Here is a 25,401-nt window from a genome sequence, read left to right as displayed (position 1 = left end):
AAGGTGGATAAATATCATAACATAACATCCCAGGTACACAAATATACTACACACGTTCCTGTATCAATCATAAAATAAATAGCAATTAGGCGAAAGCAAATAACAGTAAATATCCACATTGTTTTAGGTTACCAGAGGAAAATGATAAATCATAAGTGAGGTCCGAAAACGAAAATATACAGGAAGAGAAGGGAGAATACAGGAAGTTGGACAAGCTGAGAAATCTTGGAAAATTTCTTTACTCGAGCCTTGGTTTATATTGCGAATCGATCAAAATGTGTCAGATTAGCGTTGAATGTTGCGAAGCTACAAATAACAAGAACGACAAGAAAAGTTTTAAGAATAAAAACAAGGCATTATTATTTGCGGCTGTTTCTCTGCGGAATGGAACGGTTGCACATAAAAATATATGGGTATTTTGCATCTAAGCTTTGTGTTTGTTTGCATAGCTACACAAGTAACATCTTGTGTTGTTTACATCACGTTTGTGTTTCTTATAAAAAGATAAATAATATGCAATCCATCTTTTATGTAAATTAGATTAAAAACAAATCCATTTTCAGTGTTACTTAGGTAAACCAATGTTGTAATAATTTGAAAAAAAAGTTTCTTCTTAAGTTTCATATTACGTTAGTTATACACGTTTCAGTAAGCTAAGTTTAGTTTTGAAATTGGTAATAGTATACAATCGTATTGTTTATTCAGAGCAAGTACAGAAAACACAAAGTACAGTGGGTAGGAATATGAAAGAAAATCCCTTTATTGTAATAGCATTGCCTATTAAATGATCAGATGGATATCGGCGTGAAACATCTGGCGTACGTGCGCGCCTAATGACCACTATTATTGACGGCCAAGCCAGATATTGCCGTTACTGCATTTTGAGGCTCGGTTGGTTAAACTGTTTGATATTGAGTCGCAACCACGAAATTATCACGTAGTTTCAATGGTTTAGTTTTCCTGAAAACTTTTGTCTATCTAGTTTCCATAATTATTATACTTAACTAGTATTTTTCCTTGGTCAAACCTATATTTAGAGCAAAAAGTAAACCTATATATCAAAGATGTTCATAAAAACAACGTAAAACTTTGACTGTTTTAGACGAGTTGTTGTTATTCGTATTCAGTTTTGTTTGAAAAAAAGTTTTAGGTATATTTTATTACCTACCAGCGCAAACAATAGTAAAAATATCAACCAGTATAATATTGCGTGCTATTGAATTAATGAATTTTGCGTGAAGTACAAACGCCTACATATCAAAACGAATAAAATAAAATACGGATATTACATAGATCAATTTTAGTAAAACGTCAACAAAGCTCGCACGGCCTGCGGCCATTGGCAATTTTCGTAAAAGCATTCAAGTATTTTGCTTTATAAAAACCTCATTTTTGGCATAAATATAAACATGTGTTTACTTGGAGCATTTGTTGTTCATTGGTCGCCTTTGCATGCATTAATCGCGACGAAGTCATTAACTTAAAAAAAGGTCAACGAGCTTAACCACAGATGATGTACCTGGGTACCTAAACGGGCCCTAATTTAAAAAAAAATAATTCAATCCTTCCCACAAGAACATTATTTATACTAAAGCCTTATGCAAAAGAGATCTACAATACAATATACGGTAAATTGTTTACTGCACCAGGCTGAAGTCAGCCATTCAAATCTTTATTCAGTTGAGAGAACAAATTCAGTAATAGTTTGATAGCCGTATAGCGAACTCGGGGAATACTTCAAGCTAGGCTGGGGCAAATTAAAGCGAGCTTGACTTCGTCACAAGCCACGACCTACATTTACATCATTACTTACTTTATTACGCGAAGGCTACAACTTGCAAAGCTTTGCATTTTATGGTCAAGTTATTTTCTATGTATGTTTTAATGGACCATATGAGTTTATGGCTACTATTTCTGCCCACAACATGACCTACACTTTTCTACTTCAAATATATTTTACCTAATCTTGTGGGAGTAATCATTTCTTTGAAGTGAGGCCTACGTTGCTACGTGATATATCATATGAAAATCTTAATATATGACGACGCACGTAGGGATCGTAGGACGGTAGGGAGATGCGGCTCAAACTTTTGAATTTTGACACGATTAGGTGCTAGTGACGTCGCTCCTGTGCCTACATATATGCACATTAAAAGCAGTTAAGTGTACGTCATATCTGAAACCGAATCAAACATTTATTTTTTTGAAAATGTCGTGGGTCGCTCGCGTGGAAAATATCATCATCAAATAATATTATTTCAATACCTATCTAGGCCCATTACCATATTGCATGATTAGATTGCTTGCCACATACCCGTGCCGGACAACTTCATCTAGTGTAGTCGGCTAGTTTCAACTTCGCATTGTGTAAAATTGTAAAAGCACTCATTCATTACAAGTACGTCGTAAATGTGAGAGCATGATGTGATGAAAGTTTCCGACATTTCACTCTGATTGAAGGATTATCAAATTTTTCCTTTCTCTCTCTCCGGTCTTTGAAAAGTGATTTCCTGTATGATGTTGATAAACATGCTATTTCATCGACAAGGAACGTTTATACCAGCGTTGCGAAGGAGATCGGCGTAACTTCCATTTTATTAGCCAGACTACGTCTTCGTTTATTTAAATTTAATTCCAGTGTTTAGTTTAATTATCAACTTACCAACAGATTGCCAGCAATAAAATACGAGTTCCAGAAAATAATAAGATTTTTAAACATATGCAATTATCTATGACTTGTTTCTCGGAACCTGAGATTAAGGAATGCTCGAGTGTTTCTAGAACGTCCTGTATTGTTTGGCAGTCCTCTTACTTTGTTTTATAAGACTATGATACCCGGACAAAAGTTCAACGGGTTGCTTTTGTTTGAGAAAATTCGCACTGGAATAAAAGCAGCTTTAATGGAGTTCAGAAGGATGAAGGGTGTTCGGTGCAGTCATTATGACCGGTCCGTTAATTTAATATATTCCTTTCAGGATTTTCTGATGCGATGTTTATGGTCTGTGATATTATATTCTTAATTTCAATTTAGCGATGACAGCATGATTGAACGACCAGGATCTGCGGACTTTCCTTTCAGCAGCAGAACGTCAAAAGATTATAACGAGGTCAGTTTTTCATTGTTTCGTACGTGCCTCAGATCGGCAAAGATTATTATGTTATTGACATTTTCCATCTTTCCTGGAATATTCTATGCCAGACAGTGTTATTTATTTATAAAATAGTACCTACCTACATTGATTGTTGAGAGCTGGAGTGATTTACGCGTTGTGTAGGTCGGTATATTTACACCTTTCATTTCTTCCTCTTAAATTAATTTAACCAGTATGTCCATGAGTATTATTTTTTAATTACTTGTCAGTAAAAATAATAAAGGTCCTTTCGTAATACAAATAAAAATCATCATTCAACATCAAATTGTCTTTATTAAACTTTATGGTAACTAATACTTTGTACTACAAGATTAAGTTTCAATATGTACAAAATATGTTAAAAACGTATGCGTAATCATAACGTTTAGTAAAATAGTTTAGATTTTAATAAAAGATACAGAATTAAATAAATAAATAAATGAGATTTTAGGCACTGCACGTGTTTAACATCATATCACATTCATGGGTTCTATACAACGTACACCACATTTATTATTCTAGTAAGCGTTTCCGTTCTTATAACAATTATTATCAAAGATAATTTCTGAATTCCTTTTCTCTACTAGAATTTACATTTATTTAATAATAAATATATAGTGTTTCGGCCCTACTCGTGTAGGACCATAAATAACTCTGTTACTCTCACTACACCCGAAGTCAAAACAAATGCCTAAAAGTTAAATGTTGCAGAATTCATTAAAGTTTATACCAATAATGAATTATTATGAGGCAAAAACGTTTATCTAACAATCTCTATCTACTTAAATATATAGAAATATGCTTGGAACATAAATTAAGTAAATCTAAAACTACTAGGTATATTGCTTACAAACAGTTTCAGACAATATTTATACAACATTTACCGTTATTGGATTTCAAATTAATTAGCTGTAATCTTTGTAATATCAAATTTCTTTCTTATTTTTATTGTTGTTTGTCTATCATAATGTAAGGTTAATACCTGTGATAAGTTCGTGGAATATCGTTGTAAACAAAAAAATATCCGATGGAAAAGTCTAATAGTCTTGTCACATAATTGTTATTTACAAAGATATTTCAACTTTTGTAGTGATTTAGCAAGGCGGTTATAAAATAACTTCGATTTAAAGCAGGTTAAAAATGACATCAGTCAACCTTGTTAATGCGTTAAAAGTCAATGCCTTCGGAAAGTATCTCACAGTTGCGATTCGCCAAAGATTTTGAGTAGTACTTAAAAATACAGAAAAAAATCATTACACACTAATTTGGTCACACTGGAGAGGGTTGAAAACGTCCTATGCACAATATTTTTTTTCTACTATGTACTTAATAAACTAAATAGCAATAATTAGCTGTACTTGAGAATATACATTGTTATTCAATCTTTTGACATAGTCGGGAACATTTAAGAATTTTGGCACAAAGTTGAAGTCGAACGGGCAGTTTCGACAAGGCCCAGTTATCTAACTCGCAATACACACCAAAGAGTTAGTTTACTGGTTACTAATAACTTCAAAGGAAGACGACGTCGTGTTTCTATAAATAGATATAAAATGTATTTTGAGATCAGAGGGAGATTTGGTACGAAGATGAATTATGTTTAGTATTGTCTTACATAAACATACCGAATTATCGGCACCTTATGAAAATGTTTTATAAATAGAGAAAAGTTTCTTAGAAAATATACACGGATAGATGTGAGACATACACGTCTTTAAATATTTTACAAAGAACTTGCTCCAAGGATTGCCTGTTTTTGACACTTCATACTTATGTTATTACAAGTGATGACCCAATCTTTGCAGGAGTGTAATTTTGTCTGGATATCTTAACATTCGTAAATTATGGTATCCATTTATCAAAAGTCTTCAGACTGCCATAATTTTGAACATTAAAGCCTGCCTGCTAACATTTTAATGTTACTGTTAAATTATAAATTCTTCCCAACGTCTCTCTCTTTCATTAAGACTAAATGGTGACTAGAAAAAGGGTTTTTATAGTCTAAGCTAAAAATAAAACTTCTCATAAACTTGATATGTACAATCGTTAAGTATGTACTTTTCACTTATACATACTAACTAGAAAATATTCGTAATGATATAGATAGATTTCGTTGATTGAGAAGTACTGATTAAAATTGCAATAGTAGGTAAGATTTATCTAAAACAGTAAACAAAATACACTTATAAAGTAGAATTTAAGGTAACCAAATTTACAATTAAACTAATGGCATTTATTATTGGAAGTCTAAATACTAATGAGCATATATTAACACGAAATGGAATAATTAACTTAGCTGTTGATATTGAACTTGAGGCTGCGCGTGCTGGGGTGCGTGGAGCGCGTGGCCAGCAGGCGCTCCGACGCCTCGCACAGGTCGCTCGCCGAGTACCTGCTGCGACGCAAACTAGCACTCTTCTGTTCTTTCTCAGGAGGTTTCTGTACTTCATTTTCTATTTGAACTTCGAGGTCTCTCACGCTCTCTGTAGGACTCCTTATGGGTTCGTACTTCTCACTAGTTGTGCTTGAAGGGGTCTGGCTCCCGGTTTCTGTTTCAACAATCTGCTCGAGCGTGCTGGGTCTCCGGCCCCGCGTGTCTGCGTAGTAGTCGACGGTGCCAGGCATGACGGGGGCGAGGTTTGCCATCGGGTCTATGCCGAGCAGCAGCATCACGGTAGCTGGGTGCTCCATGATGTATTGCGTTATGAGGTGTAGGAATGGCTCAGTTTGTGTACACTTATGGGCTTTTGGGCGCTCTGGGGTTAGCGGTCGCTCTTGCTGCTAAAGAAAAATTTTCCACATAAGTTAAAGAAAATTTAATATAATAATTAGTGAAGGTAGATAAAAACTTATTATGTTACTAACCTGATCCCAACAGAATACGTCAGGAGGATGGCTACAGCTTCGAGCGAGCTGGTTAGGCGGAGCGTTCCACTGAAGATTAGGATTGGAATGTGCTGCGTGCCACCCGGTTGGGGCCGTCATCTCCTGCAGCGCTTGGATGGCGTGGCGAACCTAATCGGAAACAATTTAAGTTTTAAAGTATTAAACTTCAGCTGTGCTCCAAAGTTTGAAGCTTAGTGTAGGAATTTTGCAAGAATGTTTGATTTCCTCTTTTGCAAATACTTTGATGGATCAGTTTGGGGCGGTTCGGACATTTACTAACGTTCGATCATTACCTCATACAAAATACCTCTAAGATAATTATTTTGATGAGATCATAATAAATCCTTATGTGAAGACTGACTCATTGTATCAAGGATTTTTAGTCATGGTTAAGAAAGAGTCGACGTGGGATTATTTGGGACATGATATCATTGTTAGACTTGCCTCCATGCTTAGCGCTGCCACGTCGTGATGCAAGCTCGACACCTGTGTGTCAAGTCTGTCGACAGATGACCTTGTGTTGTGCACTTCTAAATTAAGTCCCTCCAAAGAATCAGCTCTCGAAATTTTTGGGGTAGCTATAGAACGCTGCCTTTCTATCCTTTCACGCAATTCTCTATGAGACAAGCGGGGCTGCCCATCCGTCCTGAAAATGCAGATGTTAATGTTATCATAGAACAAGAAAAACGCGATAGTGGTGTACATGCATAAAACACGTGTTTCATTATAAAATATGAAATCATGAAAACAATTCCATTTGCATTAACAATAACAGAAAAGCAATTTCAATTGAAAAAACGTTTGCTTTCATATTTTAATCCGAACACGGTGTAATATTTGCAGGTAATCCTTATTGAATTAATCGTAAGTGTTTGAAATGGAATGGAACCTGAATTTAGTATGGCGCGGGCTATTCGTGTTAGACCCGGGTAGTTTTTTGGGAGTGAGTGCTGTGTCTTCGGCTGCGTTTTCATCATCTTCTGATATTGAAGGCAGTGTAAGCGACGGATGACCGTTCCCGTCAGACTCTGCCTCAGCCTCGTAGCCTTCTCGTAAGTTGTAAGTCAGATCATGTTGAATATCGTGAATAAACTCTTGCTGGTACTCAGGGTACAGACGCAAAGCTTCTGCCAAGCCACCCATATGGATGCATTTTAGATCACAGTAGGTCAAAGCCTGTAGATGTAAAAGCAAAAAGTTATAACATTAATGAGATTGACCAAAACAAATATATTCCGGATTAACTCGCACGGACATAATGTCAGAAGCTTTTAAAGTAATTTGATAAATTATTAATTCAATTTACCTTAACATCGCTGCTCGATTTCACCACAACATCAGGATTATTCCCTTGCGGGTGAGCTGAGCCAGAACCGTTGTAAGCTTGCAAATGGGTATTCATATCACATCCAACCAAATCTCCTTTGCCTATTAAATAAACGGTTCGTGAATATTTTTACGTATGCCACATATCTAACAGTAATAGTTAGATGAAAGTGCGGAGTTACGAACAATGGGTTCATTTGTGTTTGAATTGACTCACCCAGAATAGCGACGACCATGTCGTTTTGCATTACTTCCATGGAACCGTTGCATATGTAGTAGATATACGTCAGCGCGTCCCCTTTGTGGACGAGATACTCGCCGGGGGCACAAAAGTTGTTTCGAATGTGAAGAGACAGCAACTTGAGACAGCCTTGCGACGCTGATTCGAATATCGGAAGGGATAATATCTCACGGTGTAAATGTAGCGACACGTCACCCCTCAGCTCTTCAGGAAATTCTTTGAGAGTCTAAAAATAAATACGCCATCATAACCAGACCCAGGAAATATTTTCTCATATGACTTCAAAGCGGTTTCTAGATTTGCATACACGTAAAGTCAGTTCTTTACATGTAAATGAAATTTTATATAAAAATAAAAGGGCTTAGTAAAAAAATATATTTAAAAAATGTTACTGAGTTGAGGGGATTAAGTTTATCGCATTATAAGTATTTCGTTTCCAACCCATTTAGCCCGGTTGGGGCTCGGAGGAACTTCAAAGCAGTGTTATCTTATCCCCGTATCTCCATTAGATACTTCCAACGCAGTGATGATCTCTTCGTAGTTTGTGATTTTGAAACATTAGTCGTTTGAAGATTGACAAACTTTTAATTTGGCAGGTGCCGCTCTTTGGATTGGCAATAATTTTGAGTTGATGAACTGTACCTACCTACCAGCACAGTGACACATTTGAATAATATTTAGTTATAAGCGAGCACACCACAACAACATCTGAGTGAGCGCGCTCAGCGAAACGACTTTAAACGAAAGCTTTCTACGTTGTGGCATATGTGTCATAGTAAAATTGCGGTGCCTTGTGGGTGTTTAGCGTTACTGTTTGAGGCGTACTTTGAAAGATGAATATTATAACAAAACCTTCTGTACCTACCTCGTGAATATCGATGCCGTGGTTCAACGACCACATAGTTTGGAAGTAATCTTGCATCCGTTGCTTCAACTCTTTGGGCACTTGGTTTATGCTAAGAAAGTCTTTGAGATCGCGCCACTTGCTTTGATACATGGACCGGCGCGAGTACATTCGCTGTATGATAGCCGTCACGTTTCCGAACACTACGGCGTGCATCAGTGCTAAAATAGTGGAAATGTGCAATTTAATCCTGAACACGTAATCTCGTATGAAGTGGCAATGAGGTTGACGCTGTGGTTTCAAGCTCGTTATTTGCGCACCGCATAAAGTTGCCAGTGTTACTGCGATGTTACATAATTAAAACATTAATTATAATGAGCCATTGTGAACGAATTTCAGCACGCTTGAATAAGTACCTGATACTAATCTACATTAGGTTCCACTTCATTGCATGAAGCCGTTCCGAAATTAGATTTTGTCAGTTTTATATCAACTTGAATATTATCGATGATCGATCAAAGAAGCAGTGTGTTCTGTGATGCTGTTTAATTTTAGATCTAGTAAAGCATGATTTGCTAGTGAGCATCTTGAGTTGTATAAACTGATTTCAGTGTTTACATTTCTTACAAGTCAACATAGGAACGTTGTAAAAACGTAATATTCAAGGTAAACAAGATAGAGTGAAATGCAAATGTGGAGCAAAAAGACTCGCTAAGGCAGTACCGGTGTGAAAATAGATTGTAATGTAAGGAAGCGACGTACCTCCAATCAGCATAGTTATGATGCTGAAAATTTTCTCGGCGAGAGTGTTGGCCGACACGTTGCCGAAGCCCACGCTGGTGAGAGAGGAGCACGTGAAGTACAGCGCCGTCACATAACTCTCACTGTGCGAGATGTTTGGGATCGGCACCTTCAGCCTCTCCGCCAGATTGTTTATCCATCCTAGAATTAAACAAGTCCATTTACCCAAACGAAGCAATAAAGAAGTTCTATCGCAAAGAATCTTATTGATGTATCCCGCAGCTCAAGTTTGCACAAGTTCAAATCGGATTGCTAGATTTTATATCGAGTTCATTTATTTTTGTGTATTTTGCGATGATCAAATTTCATTCGTAACGTTAATATTTTTTCAGAGAATATTAGTTATATAAATGTTATCTTTTGAGACTTTTTTGAGAAAAGTATTCAAAGCAAATATTCGCTCATGTAAAAAATTACCTAGGTCCCAACTTTCGTTCTTGTGAATTTCAATCTCTTTGTCGGCTATAATGAACCAAATGCAGGCAAGCCAGTGAGCCAGCAAAGTGAAAGAGAGCATTAGTAACGTCAGTATCAAAGCGGAGTACTGCGAGTATCGATCCATCTTCTGTAGCAGCCGGGCGAGTCGCAGCAGTCTTGTTAATTTTACTAAATGCACGTTACCGTGTGTCGACTCCTGTATGAACAAAGTAGCTGTTTAATTACTCACAACCTACTTCAAAGAACTTCATATAACAGGCACAGTCAAATACGAAACGCTCATATTCCGGAATGTGGTGGCGGGGCTGAGGCCGTTACTAGTTTAACATTAAATGAATAATAACGCTGCTAAATTAATTAGTTGGAAGTGTTAACTCACCGCCCCGCTGTATACGTCGGACGCGTAAAGTAGGTCAAACGGGAGCGCCGCCAGGAGATCCACCACAAACCAGCTCCGGATGTAATTAAGGGCTATCGCCTTAGAATCGGAGACTACTTCTCCTTTCTTACTTACGAATGTCGTCCGGAAATTGAGCACTATATCTGCAAAACGCATATATGATATGTAAAACTTTCCGTCATGGGATATTAAGTAGTTAATGAAGAGATTTACCGATAATGAAGAGCGCTTCTACCACGACATCACTCGTTACGCTTATCCTGGGGTGTCCTTCATCAACGAAACTGGCATTGTACGGAACCACTACAGCCACATAGAACGTGGCTATAAGAATGAGCCAATCCCAAAATGTTTTGAACACCCCGTAGTGTGATATTATAAATCTAGACTTTTTTAATGCTGACGTTTTATATTCAGGCAACGGAGGGTCCGACGAGTGTAATAGATTCTGAAATAATTTACATTATTTAATTGCACCTTTTAAAAGTCGTCTGTTTTATTACAATTACCACTTACTACACTACATTTTATGTATGAATAAACTTTTCACAAGTACTCAGGACCCATCCTAAGCTGTGGGACTGGGATGCGGGTGCCTGAGTACCTACAACAAATGGACAATTAAATGAGCCTCTTGGTATAAAACAAAGTTTACCTTACTAACATTGTTGAGTTTTAATTTAGTCTTCATTTTGTCCGGTTTATAATGTCCTGAAAGCTGGTATAGAACTGCCCTAGAGCGTCGCCTGCCCATGTTCGCGGGCGACGGCGCTTCGGGGTCAAGATTGCCATTCGGGTCTGGAAGTAGGCAACTAGATTCAGCGCGGAACCGGGCGCCCAAGAGTGCCGCTGCGGGTACAAATGGGGATAACGCTAGAGTGACCACGCCAGCCGAAGGCCGCACCGCGGCTCCTGCATGCATAAACCACCCTGTTACACACTGGCCCACTGGCTAAGAACCAGCTACGAATAATCTCTACCTATGTAAAAAAATATTGCCCCTTCACAGATTTTCTTATATAGCCGTAATAAAGATATTTCTCGATATTCTCATTATTAAAATGTACCTTAGGTATACTTCCAAAATAATTGAACTGAAATAACTCAGTGAAAGCGAATTTTGAGGAAAATATGTCACCAAAGTAAATAAGTACAAGAAATATCTTTCTTGATATTATATAAGAAAATCGTCAGTGGGCCTTACTGCTGCTTTGATACCACGAAAGTTCAAAATGTCGAAGAATGACATTATCGGCGATTTCAATATGCGAGAACTTTGATTGGAATCTTATTAGGTCAATTCTGTTATTAATTTCCACTGGCAAACAAATGCTAGTGATAAAGTTTAATATTATACAGATAAGTAGATATTGACTATGCGGTTAATTAAGAACTTTCGTGTACTTGTATCGAAAACAGAATGTCGCCAGAAATAAAAGTAAGCAAGTACCAAGCAGCCTACAATATGTTGATAATAACCATCAGTAAAATTAAAAATATTGTGATGGAAACAAATTCAAAATGAAGGTAAAATTTCAAAAGCACGAGTAAGCGAGGGTACAGAGCTAATGAATTTTTGATCCAAATCCATTTGGTTTTAAAATTTTCATATTTTAGGAACGGCCTAATGGTTTGTTTATGTGATTATTTAAAGAGTTGTTTTCGTCTGAAATCCCAAAAACCCATGACCAGCTTCAACGATGAAGTTTTATGCTTTTGATCTACTTGTATGTTATCGTTTGAACAAATAATAGCTAAGTACATAGAAAATTAAATTAAATATTTCATCTTTTTATTATTAATTTCATATTTGTTTGAAAATGACAAGAGCAATGATCCTATCTACCTACTTCTACGACTACCAAGTAAAAAGTTTAACGTTAATGTATAATCGATAAAATGTACAAAGTTTTACCTAAAATATCCTTTAAAACAAAAAGGTATTTAAGCGCACATCCAGCGGGGACGGATCACTTAATCCGCAATTTGTAGACAAGTACACTTCTGACTTGAAAACATTTCAGTAATTACACGAAACGGTTAGATTCTGTAGTCATCACAAAGCTGTTTAGCTCAGTTTCTAAATTAATAACAAGAAAAGTTATCCGTTTTGGCCAACTATTCCTTTAATAGATTCAAGCGGTGAAATACAAAACTTTTTGGATTATGTCTATGACTACTTTTTGTTTTAATATTATTTAAACTACTGTTACTTACCAAATGAGTTTTTGTTTTAATCAATACATCGCATGTTTTTGCTTTTTGAGTCGAGATTTCTGGGATCAAAAAATATTCGTTGGAATGAAAATTCCCTAGGTGGACGCGGCGTAGACTAACACATTTAGTTGATTGAAACCAGCCTGAGTGTTGCTTGTGCCACAAGATACATTGGAAAACGTTAAATAGAAATGAAACCGTTTTATTTTGGACTTATGGAGAAGTCCAAAAAGAGGCTTTCAGTCATCTATTAGTGCACTTTCGAAACTCTTTGTTATTTTAACGCGACGATCGATTAACCATATACATGTTTTTTTTTTATTAATACGATAATGCAAACAAATTTTATTTTTATGTTTTCTGATATCGTCTGAATAATAACAAGCATTTCAGTTTCTAAGTGAAAATTCTAATTTTTTTCACGATAAACGTAAAATCGTCGGAAAGATCTTATCTAAATACAATTTAATTTCTTTTTTACGTTAGCTATTTTTAAATTAACTAAACGTACGCCTAAAATTCACCAAAAAGATTATCATTACGACCTCTAAATACAGCAAGAGCATTCAACTTATGTGTTTGAAGCATTTATTTATTTTTGTTTTAACCCCTACACTACTCATATTTACTCAAGTTTATTTGTTCTTACATCTCTACGAAGCAAGAGGATTAGCTTTATTTGTCTAAAGTCTAACTAAAAGAAAAGCTTCATGCCATTTAGAGCTAAAAAAAGAAAAAATATCTTAAATCTCAAATAAAGTAAGCTTTTAAGTACTACAGATGCAATTTATCGTAAAGTGTGACAAGAAAGTATTAAGTTAGGTGTTATTCAGTGGTTCATGCAATCTACGAATTTTTAAAAAAAGGAATTAAGATGTTTGGGTTTCGCTAAAAATACAGGCGGTTCGATGATATTCTCAGCCGTCGATACTTTTTTGCACGACACAAGTAGTCGTACGAATAAGTTAAAATTGTCGAGAGTTCCTTTTTCTCATTCCTTGAGAGCGACTCAAGGAATATGATAAGGGCTTGTTACGTTTCGCCTTTGAACTTTATTCTTTGATTAATGTGACAGTTCACAAACGATGGTTATAATCTTCCTATTTATTATTTGTGTACGAGGAATATTTGAGTATGTTTTTTTTAAGAAAATAACAGGATTGCAGAATTTCCCATGGCTATCAGAAGTAGCTTTTCTAAATACTTCACTTTTTTATGTGTCAAAAAATAATTATTATTTAAGATAAATGAGGTATTCTTCTGTATTTTATCATTTATGAACCGCCTATATTCACAGTCACTAATACTGTATGTTGTGCATTGAAAAAAAATGCTAAAGTTGAAAGAGAAGAAGTAAAACATGTGGGTTTTGCGCAAAGTATGGACCATGAAACGAAATCATTTAAAAACGCAAACTGGCGACATGTTAAATTTCAATGTATTCAACAAGGGGCATTAATTAATATTTAAGTAATTAATATTGTTACTCAAAAGTTAAATCGAAATACAGGGTGGTTTCAATTAATTTGATATACAATTTGAAGGTATTCAAAGGGTATTTGAATTCTTGAACAAACAGCCTATGCTTCAAGTTTTATTAAACATTGCTGGTACCGCCATAGCTGGAGTAACAAACTAATCTCAAACCTTGCCAGAATTCAAATAATGAACTTCCAAAATGTAAACCCGGTAAAGCTTTTGACAATCGCCTTGTTTAATTTTTAGTTCTGATAATGAGCGATCTATTATTACGTCTTAAAATTAATGTACACTTGAAGCATTTGCCGTTATAAAATTACTATGTATTCATTAATGATTTATTATTATTAAAAACAAGCAAAAGTATTAAAATATTAGTAAAAGAAAAACTATTCATACTGTTGTTATTAAGCTTACACCTACTAGGTCCTTTGCTAACGGTCGTCGGTAAGACATCCTCATTAACTCAAAACGTGTTAAGTGATGCATTTGTAGATACAAAGAAAAACAATTGTATTATTGTATTCGCTACGGAGTGTTTACTGACTAAATCTATTTCTATCTACTCAGACTTATTGCCTGTCTAGCTACAGACTAATTGTATAAGTCTACTGTCTACACAGTGGGTACAATACTCGTAGAGGACTTTACCGTGCGGTGATGCTCGCAACTCGCTATGGCAACGGGGAGCTACGGGAGCTCAATCTAATGCTATCAACCTTAAGATGTACCTATAGCACTAGAACAACGTGCTTAGTGATCAATTAATACAAATGCACAACTGTCAGCATCCTAGAAAACATCTCATTAAGTATTCAGAAGGCTTCGGAACAAGGTCAAGGTCACTATTTGGAAAGTACTTGTTATAACTTTTGTGGGTTGCACTTTGTTAAGGAGCTTCAAGTATCATCATTGCAAAGGCACTCACCGCTGTCGAAGTTCTCATTAGTGTTCATGGCGGCCATCTTGGTGTTGGTGATATCCTTGAAGGAGGCGAGAAATAAAACCACTTCTCGTTTCTCATTCTTAATTGGTACGATGTCGAGCAGACACCAAAAGGGAGATCCTGTAAGTTATATAATCAATGTTAATTTTCATTGAAATGCAAACGAACAAACGACTGTCTTAGGAATCATTGATTATGTATGAAGCTTTCAATTGTTGACTGGCATTTGAGACTTAAATGTTCCATAAACGGGCTTCATATTGAAGTGTTCTAGTGTTTTTTAATAGTGTCAGCGGAGGATCGTTCAGAAGGCAGTTAAGATGGTGACGAGAAGCAGCTGGGTGCTTGTAAAAGTTTAATTTTGTCGAACGGAATCGTAAACTCCTTATTGGTTTTTGTTTACGATTGTGGCATGGACGACGTTTTGCAAAGCCATTAATGCAAAGGATCGAGGACTGAATTAAAAAGTTTTGCTTTGGATATCATCTCTCTCGCAGTTTAATGACTCTCAGTACTTTTTAAATTATTTCGTAAATGTTTTGAACGTTTTGCTGATGTTTGCTGTCGGATATGCAGGATTAATTATTTTTCTGTTTAATTCACTTATTGACAGCAACAAATGTAGAATTTTGAAAAAAAGTTACTTAGAAACCTACGAAATTGTAGTACAAATTTAGTAAACAGCACTTATTTGAATTTATAAGTGCTATTATATACTGTCGATGTGGTAAATGTTTTTGGCAAGTATATTGAAAAAGATATAATAGAGACTGCAAAAAACTTTAGAATATGTATTAAAAAAACTTTTTAAACTTGTTCTTATTTCGTATTCGTAAATTCAAATTTAGAAGCATTTCCTATTTCGAAATGAACATTTCAAAACAAATTCCTAATTTAAAACGAATAATAGTGTGTGTCATTTGCAGAGATAGCCGCCAGTCCAAAGTTGGTGTAAATTGAATTTGGAGTTTGGAAATTCCTGTTATTGATGTCGACCATCAGAACTTTGTTCTAGCAACTGACCAAGTGTCAATTCAAGCGAACAGGCCTTTAGTGCAGATGACTTATGGTCTCAGGCCGTGGGGATTAACGTGAATGTCAATAACTTTACGGAAAAAAACGCTATTATCCTTGGAGAAGCTTATCTCTTTAGTAAGAAGGAAGGGATGCTGACAAAAAATAATAGTATAGCGGGAAAAATTTTGCGCACGTTATGCCAGAGACTTTGTGCTTACGATGGGTTAGTTATGTGGTTTTATTCTAAACTATGGTCTTGATGATGAATATTTTAAAATAGATAAAACTCACCATTTTTCTTATAAAATATAAGTTCTAATTTCAGTTCGTGTTTCGCTTCGAGCGCCGAGTCTATTTCGTGGCGGTGTTCATCTCTGGTATCAGGGCCGTGGAGAAACTTGCACGCACAACCTTTTTGCATGATGTGCGCGCGCGCCCACCCTGTCAGCTCGCAGAACCCGTCCGAACAGTAGACGATCGGGTAGCACGGCACTTGAGCATTGCCCAGCACGAAGTTGCTGTCTGTTGACAACAGAAATTGAAAGTATGAGAAATAGCAAAGTCTATAATTTCGTCACATACATATTTAAAAAACGGTAATTGGTTACCAATTTTGATGCTGTAAAATGATTATTTTAATTGGATCTACCTGCTTTTTATAAAATATTATACAAAATTAAGCACAATCGCTTCTCAATATTTGGATCACATAATGGAAACTTATAATATTCTGTTAATAAGCAGTAAACTAAATCATCGCCTTCAGTTGGGAGCGTGCCCGAGAGACTGGCATTATTACCACGTTGAATGGTTAGCTTTTGCTGAAATTAATAGCCAGATTATAAAGGTTAACTTAAACATGAATGTTAGCTCATATTTGGAACAATAAATCATTTGAAATGCTCATATTATATAATGCATAGCAACGTAAAATCATACGCGTCGTGTGTCGCGGCGGTTTGGCTTTGTTGGTAAACGCTTACACGTTTCGCTGTTTCGTACTTAAACCCGGATTAACACAATTGGCTTTCTAATATTCGCTCCGAGCGAACACTAAAACAACATGTCTGCTAATGTAATTAAACTTCAAAAAGAGCTTTGTTATCCCAGCTGGTGGTAGCGTTCCATTTGCTCACCTGATTGTAATGGATTTTGGACTGTTCATACACAAATAGTTTTGTCTTTTGATTTGTTCTTAGAATTAACTGTGTATTCTTCTGATATCATGTGTCTATAACAGACATTCGTTTGTTAAAGGTAGAGCCATTGTCCGATTTCGATAGGAAATTATTCCCGCAATAATACGACCGGGACCATTAATCAATTATTTCAAACGATTATTTATTATTTACGTTAGCTCTACGACCAACTGCAGCCCACACAGGTTATACCTACACGTGATGGATTAATCTCAGGTGAACACCAACCACTACGGCCCACGACCACACTGCAGATTCATACAAGTATAACATGCATAGGATTTGCACTAGCGCCCACAGGCACGCGTGTCAGTGACATCACGGCTTTGCAGTCGCCTCCTGTATAGGAACGTCACAGGTGTTTGTAAAACAAGTGACAGTTTGAAGGGCCCTTTGACAAGGAGAGGTGTCGGTATGTAAATAGCTGACACCCATCTAGCACTTGACCTCGCGGATCAAACGATCTGCTTCATAGTCAGTTTGTGGTCTGCGTCTCAGTTTATACCTGAAGCTTATATCGATTGAGACACAGATATGCTACTTAAGTAAAGTAGCTCGAATATTAATACTGTCATGGGTTAAAAAAATGTCAAGCGGCGTAATAAATTAAACTATTTTGACTCGTAAACTGTGAGACATAACGAACATGCGCCCTATATTTCAGTTTTATGTTCAGCTTTTATTTCATGAAAGGAAAAATTCGTTTTCCCGCGCACAGGTATTTCATCCGGATTTTATACGCTTAAAGAAATAAAAAATATGCATGTGAAATTGAGGCAGTCCATTGAATATAATAAAAAGTTCTGTAGGTGCAGTTCCTATAGGTTAGGTTGAAGTTTTGATTGCTCTGGGCGCCGGTGAGCGCCCCTCCCCGACATTAAAGCGCGGAGTGGACTATGAGCGTTTAATCCCAGAACTTTGTTCATAGCATTCGACTTAAGTGTTTGCACCCATGAGACGCGTTCATCGTCTCCATTTTTTATACAGACTCAGTGGTCACAAGGGTACGGTGTTTAAGCCGAGAAATTCACTAAAGGAAAATGGAGCAGTCTCGAATTTAATGGCTTTAAATTTTACCTACCCTTTGTGATTGGCGGCGTAATCGCAACCCACACTACCTGCATATATTATTGATTGACATTCGTTATAAGTAAATAGGAATAGGGTTGCAAAATTATGAATATTACATTTCTATTCAAATGGTCTAAAAATATTCACAATGTTTGCGGGCAAACTAATGAAAAACTAGCAAACCCAATCCGACATTACAAAGTTATGGAAAGGGCCCCAAAACTAATCTATGAATAGGGAAAATAGTTGATATACATGGGTTGAATATTTGGGGATCAAATTCCACTTTTCGGGTTTGTCTACATAGACTGCGTAGACCGTAGACCTTCGATAACATATGGATGTGAAGGTGTTTAGATGTTCGTTAAGCTGGTGATGTTACGGAATAACCGGATGGGAATAGTATTGGCTTTCCAGTTGCCTTAATATTCAAGCAATTTCACCAACATAGACGCAATTGCATTCCCACAAACTTGTTCTAACATGGTTGGCTAACTACAGCGTCTCGTTTATCCTTCAAAGCAAACTGAGTAATCCAACTAATACTAATAGTTTGTAATTAATTTTTATTCTTTACTTTTGCTAACATTCATTAGTCAAAAGCAGAGATTTTAATAAATTAAATTTCGTAATCCTAATAATTGGACTAATTGCAATCAATCTCAGAAGAAATTATATATTTTTAAATTTTCGTTAATTAATGAATGATTTCATAATTCATAGCGTAAGGAAAATTCTAGCAAAGTGTGTCTGGAAAATTATATCTCTACACAAGACGTAGGTACCTACACACCTACAGATTTTCCAAGATAACTCAAATAACCTACATAATTACATTTTATTTCCCAAATAATCTACTATGTAATGAAGCCTTAAATTCACTAAAACAATTCAAGTTTCGCAAACTATTCCGAACGATAATTATAAGGAAATCATATTTAATTCCGTTTTACTTCGTCGGTGACGCAATCCGTTTTACTTCGTCGTGAAAATTTTGGAATGTATTCCTTTAAAATTGGTTTGCGTGACAACCCTGCTAGCGTTTCCTTATCGTTTCTATCAACCTAGAGATACGCTGGTATCTGTAAACTCGAAGTCAGAAAGCTCATTCTACCGTGAACGTACGTAAAGGATCATGTTGTATACTTTGATGGACCTCACATTATGGAATTTGTTTGCCGATTCACGTCAGTTTAACATGACGTATCGTTAAGGATGATAACACTGTTATGCTTTGTTTAGTAACATTGTTTCGTCATTTTGAAAATTATTTGCATTAGAATTAACATATCTAACATTGGAAATTATGTTCAATTCAGATGTTATGCCGTAAAAATCCCTATCAAATAAGAGTAAGTAAAGTAGTTAAGTAGAAAGAATACACCCAAAAGTTAACCTCAGCAAAATAAACCGTAAATAAATAAGGTTATGGTTTCCACACGATGATGAAATAATACCTGATCGAAATTTATCTTAACAAATGCGAATTTATTACAATATATACTGCTTCATAAAATCTCTAATGAACACTAAATCTCTTTGTACCGTGAAATATCTAAGACAATAATGTTAGCGCTTTCCACGTAAAATTAAAAGTTATAATTTGGCAAGACTTCGCGATTCTATTTATTGTGTAGTATCGAACGTTTTCAATGAAATATTTCGGAGGAGAGCAGCTTGCAGACGCTGTGGCTACAACGTTCACCTCCTCACAAACAAGTTTTTACCACTGATAAATTGTTTCTACAGTCTAAAAACCCACGTCAAAGTCAAAATTACCTCAGCTTTCAACAGTTCCTTTTAATTAATAACGAAAACATAAATTACTCATATAATTGAGAGAGCTTATGTTTAAAAAATGATAATTGAACCCTTCTGTTACGTAACGCCGAGAAGCCTGCGTAATGGTGAAAAGTTTTTAATGAACAGTCGGAAAATATTAGTGAAAGTTCGACAATATTCTCTCACAGTATCAGCAAATATTGGAGCTCAAGAAGATTTATTAAACTTTTATCTATTAGCTTTTAAATAAGTTTGTCTGAATTTTGTTGTTCTTTAATTTGTTATAGACTTTTCACCACAATTTTATTTACATTCTGTAAGTTACAAACTCTAAATTCGGTATTAAAAGCGCCCTTTGTCAAGTCATAATGCTCTCAAATAAAACTATTCGAATTAAGCTAATGGTTTATTGATGTGATCTATCTAAAACCAAATACATAATGATAGCATTGGATTTGAAAAGTGGTTTACAATATGTTTAATGTTATTAATGAATGATTATAACTATTAACTAATTAATAGATCGTAATTTAATTAGTATTCGTTAGCACCAACCCCAAATTGTGGTATGCGGTTAAAATTAATGATTTCAATGACATTGTATTACAACTATAATCCACAGTATCATAGTATTATATTCGATAAAATTGTCGTCCATTTTCAAGTTCTCAGTCCCTATCGTATTTTACGGTCATTGTAATTTCAATTATGTTCTAAGTAGATTTTCCGAAAATCGTTATTACGAGAACGTATTTTACGAAATGTATATCCCGAAATTGGAGAACATTGCCTAAATAATAACAGGTCTACACGGACGGTATTAATTGGGTATTGCAGAATACAAGATATTTTGATTCCCAGTACGGCGAGCCTTTGTTTAAGATATATTTCACATCCGCAGATAAACACGGGCTGATAACAGCTGAACATATATCTTATTATACGTATGGTTTGTCGGACAGCATCCCTGGGGCAATGAGAACATATTACACGCTGTCGTCCTCCACGACAAATTATGTTGTAATATAAAAAAAGCTGGTAGGTACGTCCATATTTGTGCCGTGAAAAGGAAATGGTTGGAGCGACGTATAAACGTTTTAGTTTCACCTGTACAGGTCTGTTGTAAACAGTTTTCGTTGCTGGTGGCAATTTCTTAGCGGTCCGCATAGACCAGAGTGCCTCACACGCGATTCTATTCATTCCGGTGCACGCGAGCATCTAAAAATAGGACACACTTAGACCTCCTCTTTTCAGATTTTCTGTACACTATTTTCTATGCCAACGATGTGATGGCGATATCGCTTAATATCTTTGACAGTTTTCATGAAAGGTTAAGCAAAACTTAAGTACTTTCTATGAAAGGGTAGGTAATTCAGCCTCATCATCATATAGATATCGTATCGAAAAATAAACTAAGAAAAATATCATATTGTTAAGATAATCATATTGAAATGAATAAATTATTACGTACCGTTAAGAATTAATTCATTTAATTACATATTATATTATATAAAGGTAGCCTAAACCTGTAAATAAGTAAAACCTACGCTTAAATCTTTAAGCACATACGCACAGCTCCAAAATTGAGTAATAATTAAACCTATCTGCCTAATTACAGCTATGACTGATCTATAGACTTAAATGGAATTAATAGTAATCGGCTGTGCCTTTCAACGAATTAATGGGATCAACGCTACAAAATGATTTAATGTTAGAAGGTGCCGGATGTACGCCTCTGATGAAGGTTTGACACGAGATTACGTTTAAAACGTCTTTCAATGATGACAGGAGGATATAGTGGCCATTCGAGTCCATCCTAATGGAAATTTATCTTGAGTAAATGTGAACATCGGGAAAATAAATGGTGGGGTAATTTTATCTTTCAGTCGCAGGTGTTTGAGATATTAATGAAAGAATCATATAGTCGTACAGCAACCGGGTGGAACAGCAATGTGTCAGCCGTGACACAATCTCTCCCTCCTCCCGATAAATGTCGAGGATTTGAATCGAACAAGTGGTATCCAGTTACTTCCCTCCGGCAAGCGTTGTTTGATGTATCGATTGAGCTATTTGTACCTTCAAGATGTCGGCTTTTGATAAACAGTATATTCAAATAACCTCAAGCTATTGAGTTGTCAAATGTATACAGATGCGTAAACAGACGCCTACGTGAGTACACATTTCAGAACACTTAAGAATAAGATTTTTATTTTTTGAAATATTATTTGAATAATTGTATTTAAATTATCCATGTATTCACCTAATAATTTAATTGCGATTACTCTGCGATTAGTAATGAGCTCACTCTATTTAACTACTTTACATTATAAAAAATACCGCGTTATTCTTTTCGAAAGGTTTAAGTGGCTACACACTATAGGCGACTAGAAATAACTTTATCGCGGTCATGACTGCATCGTAGTGCACGTTTGCGAATCTGTGGCTAATTTTACTGAATCGGTTCGGTCAATGCGCCGACGATTCGGTGAGCGGAACAGAAATAACAGGCAGTTAATTGAAACTGGCGCAAATTCGGCCCGATATAATGTTCAATCAAACTACTTCAGTAAGATCACGTGCATTACTTGCATATCATGGTAATACCACCCAATAATATATTACCTACTAGAACACGCAATTAATCAATGGTAATTTGCACATGAGTAAACTGTTTGACAATCCGATGATGTAGGATTGTACACAATAATTCTTGAATATGGATTCGAATATCAAATCGATGTAATGATGAGTCAGTAGCCGAAATATTTCGTGTTCGATTTGAGAACAGCCAATCTCCGTTTTGAGCGAGCATATAAAAAAAATGTGGTTATTTTTAAGCAAAAAAGCCCTTTTGGATGATGGAAAGACTGATAAAGATTATGATAAAAAACTCTAACTACCTATACACTATAGCAATTTAGATAGACCTTATGTGAAACAAATTGAGTTTGTTCAACTCCAATACAAATATTATTACATTTTTCTTGGTACGCTTTGAACGTGTCTTTTGGCAAAGTTAATCCCCTGCATTCATCAGAATTCCTATAAAGGCGCACAGGGAGTGAGATTATGGTTGGCCGCTGAATAGCAGCTGATCCTCGGTCCTGTTTCATGCCTCCTTTTACCTTTTTCCATAGCTTTTTTTTCTTTCAGCCTAGAGATTTTAGGGTTCCAATCGTTTATTAAAAACCCAGTTTCTTTTTTCATTTATAAACTTACTGCGTATCTAAAAAGGTTTCATGCTATCAGTGAGTTTACAAAATAAGGTTCGTAGTATCTTAAATCTCATTATCCTTACGTTAGAAGCTGGCAGAGCTATATTAAATTGTATTTTCCCCGTGCAGTTGTACTTTAAACTCATCATTTGCTAACTCAAATGAGAAAAGCAGACGAGGTTCGTATTAAAGACAGACTCGTTAAATTAACTTAGAAAAGGTTAATAATGAAGTTATTCCTGTGGTTTTCTGTAGAACGAGCGAATCGTTAGTATAATAAGATGAGAATGCGCTGTCATCATATTCCGACGAAGTAATTGGTACATTAACAATGTAAGTAGGTAGAAACTTTATTAAAATTTAATGTGGGAGTAGATGAGGCTTGTGCCAATAAATTCTCTTTTTAGCTTTTATAATTTGTTGGTTAATCTCTGCTTTGTATAATGTTGGATATCATTTTCATTTATCCCAAACTTCATCTGAATAGGTGCTTTAGATAGATACATAGATAGACAAAACTTTGTACTCGCATTTACTAATCATCATAGGATACACACTATTATGATTAATTAAAATGATACGCGATACTGGCTGACGTGGTGGTTAGCAACTAACCAGTTTTATCAATATTCAAAATTACAGTGAATATCTAAAATAAGAGTGAAATTACGAGCAAAATGAAGCAGTCTTTATTTAACCTCATTTGGAATTTAATTTGAAACCTACCTAGATTTAAATTTAGATACGAAATGAGACGAATATTTTTTTTAAATAAACGGTCGTTGAGGTCTACGTACTTTCCTACAAGAATATGAAACATCTGTTGGCAATATTAAAAAGAAAACACGAGTATAAAGTACCCATTCAATGTTTCGGCAACCATTACAATAAAAGCGACCCATTCAAGCCTTTACGATGGACTTCTGTTCTCGCTTCAACTAACATAGAGAGAAATGTTCACTTTTTCATATGCAGTGAAATTCCTCTTTGGTTCGTGTAAAATAAATATTGCAATTCAATGAATTCAATATTCCCACACATTTGTGGTTTAACAAAATCATTGAACTTAATATTTTTGGTCGCGTGGTTGAGCTTCGAAGGATACATGTTTTCAAGTATTTTTTCAGTTGCTTCGACATTCGGCAAACAACGTGGCATGGTAAAGAGCAATGACCCGGAGGAGGGAAGAGTTTAGGGAGTTACCTCGTCTTACGAATTTATCACTTGACTGTAAGTCATTTGTACTTTTTAACTTTGCTATATTTTCTACTTGTACCTATCTAATTCACAATGTTTGTTCGTTAGTAAGGTGAGTTCTATTAGTAGGATTATATTATGTACTTATGTACAACAATATGTCAGCCAATTCAAAGACTAAAATCAATAAGAAATGTTGGCGCTCTTCTTTAGAGATACAAACAATTTCCGAGATACCTGTCTAATAGAGGAACCAAGTAGCATCAGCTTATATGGTTCGTATATTGATAATTTGCGGTAGGTACACATTGAAATCTGAGTCTGAGTAATTTCGCATCCCAACGACTATGTGAATTTTCCTTGATTCAGACATTCCTATAATATGTTCTGTTATGTACTCAGGTAAAATCAATACCATTACACTGCTGTATGTATACGTTAGTTTGAATAAACCTATCGCCCAGGAGTGCATTGTAAAGCAAATGTTTGTGTAGAGCGACTGGGTAATTCGACACTGTAGGGGTTGCTTCTCCGATATGGATTCGCTTGTTAGATGTCTATGACTTGAGAGTAAATGTCATAGATGATGTGGACAAAGGTCCACATAGGGAGGGGCCTGTTACAGCCTTTTTTTTATCGTCCCACTACTGGGCACAGGCCTCCTCTCACAAGGAGAAGGATTGAGCATTAATCAATCAAAAATAAATGTAAATTGTAATCAATCTAAAATAATAAACTTTCCCATTTCAAGTTATAGTGAAACCTATGAAACAAACTAAATTTTCTCAAAGATCATCCTTTCATATTTGATTTTCTACTTAAAATTAAAAATGATTTCATTCGGAGAAAATAACGCTAAAACAATCCCTAAAGGGAAGAAATTAATAAAGGATAACAAAATGGCTTATTAAAAAGAAGCCTTAGAGAAATTCGATTATTGTTGAGGTTTCTTTTATGATAAATTCAATTGAAAGTTTTGAATGAAAATGGAAAATTTCTAGACGTGATATTGATAACTATAAAGGCTTTATTCTTACACTGATTACAACTTATAAATCTTAAAGCGTTCTGCATATTCAGTCCAATATACTTCGAGCTTATAGAAATATAACTTGAACAAAACAACATGAACTTAAAGTGCGTCTGTAACTCGGAGGCATGTGTTGCACCTTCGTATATTAAGTACGAAGATACTTCGGCAACTAATATAA

The 25,401-nt window shown here is 35.6% G+C and overlaps 1 protein-coding gene across 2 annotated transcripts in view; it reads right to left on the bottom strand.

Moving 5' to 3' along the window:
- Window positions 1–3,405: 3,405 nt before the first annotated feature.
- LOC124631381 (potassium voltage-gated channel subfamily H member 8) overlaps window positions 3,406–25,401 on the bottom strand; it is a 70,084-nt gene continuing 48,088 nt past the window's right edge. For both annotated transcript variants that reach the window (XM_047165749.1, XM_047165750.1), the window contains 14 exons: window positions 16,018–16,248; window positions 14,692–14,829; window positions 10,723–10,979; window positions 10,281–10,515; window positions 10,047–10,210; window positions 9,647–9,863; window positions 9,191–9,370; window positions 8,450–8,649; window positions 7,561–7,810; window positions 7,324–7,445; window positions 6,907–7,193; window positions 6,462–6,663; window positions 5,997–6,146; window positions 3,406–5,912 (listed from right to left, as the gene is read on the bottom strand). In XM_047165749.1, coding sequence (XP_047021705.1) covers window positions 5,424–5,912; window positions 5,997–6,146; window positions 6,462–6,663; window positions 6,907–7,193; window positions 7,324–7,445; window positions 7,561–7,810; window positions 8,450–8,649; window positions 9,191–9,370; window positions 9,647–9,863; window positions 10,047–10,210; window positions 10,281–10,515; window positions 10,723–10,979; window positions 14,692–14,829; window positions 16,018–16,248 — 3,122 coding nt within the window. In that variant the 3' untranslated portion in view covers window positions 3,406–5,423. The remainder of the gene's footprint in view (window positions 5,913–5,996; window positions 6,147–6,461; window positions 6,664–6,906; window positions 7,194–7,323; window positions 7,446–7,560; window positions 7,811–8,449; window positions 8,650–9,190; window positions 9,371–9,646; window positions 9,864–10,046; window positions 10,211–10,280; window positions 10,516–10,722; window positions 10,980–14,691; window positions 14,830–16,017; window positions 16,249–25,401) is intronic.

The sequence above is a fragment of the Helicoverpa zea genome, chromosome 6 (assembly GCF_022581195.2).
Source record: "Helicoverpa zea isolate HzStark_Cry1AcR chromosome 6, ilHelZeax1.1, whole genome shotgun sequence".
Taxonomy (NCBI): domain Eukaryota; kingdom Metazoa; phylum Arthropoda; class Insecta; order Lepidoptera; family Noctuidae; genus Helicoverpa; species Helicoverpa zea.
Note: the sequence above shows the minus strand (reverse complement) of the source record. Positions and strands in the feature narration are given on the sequence as shown.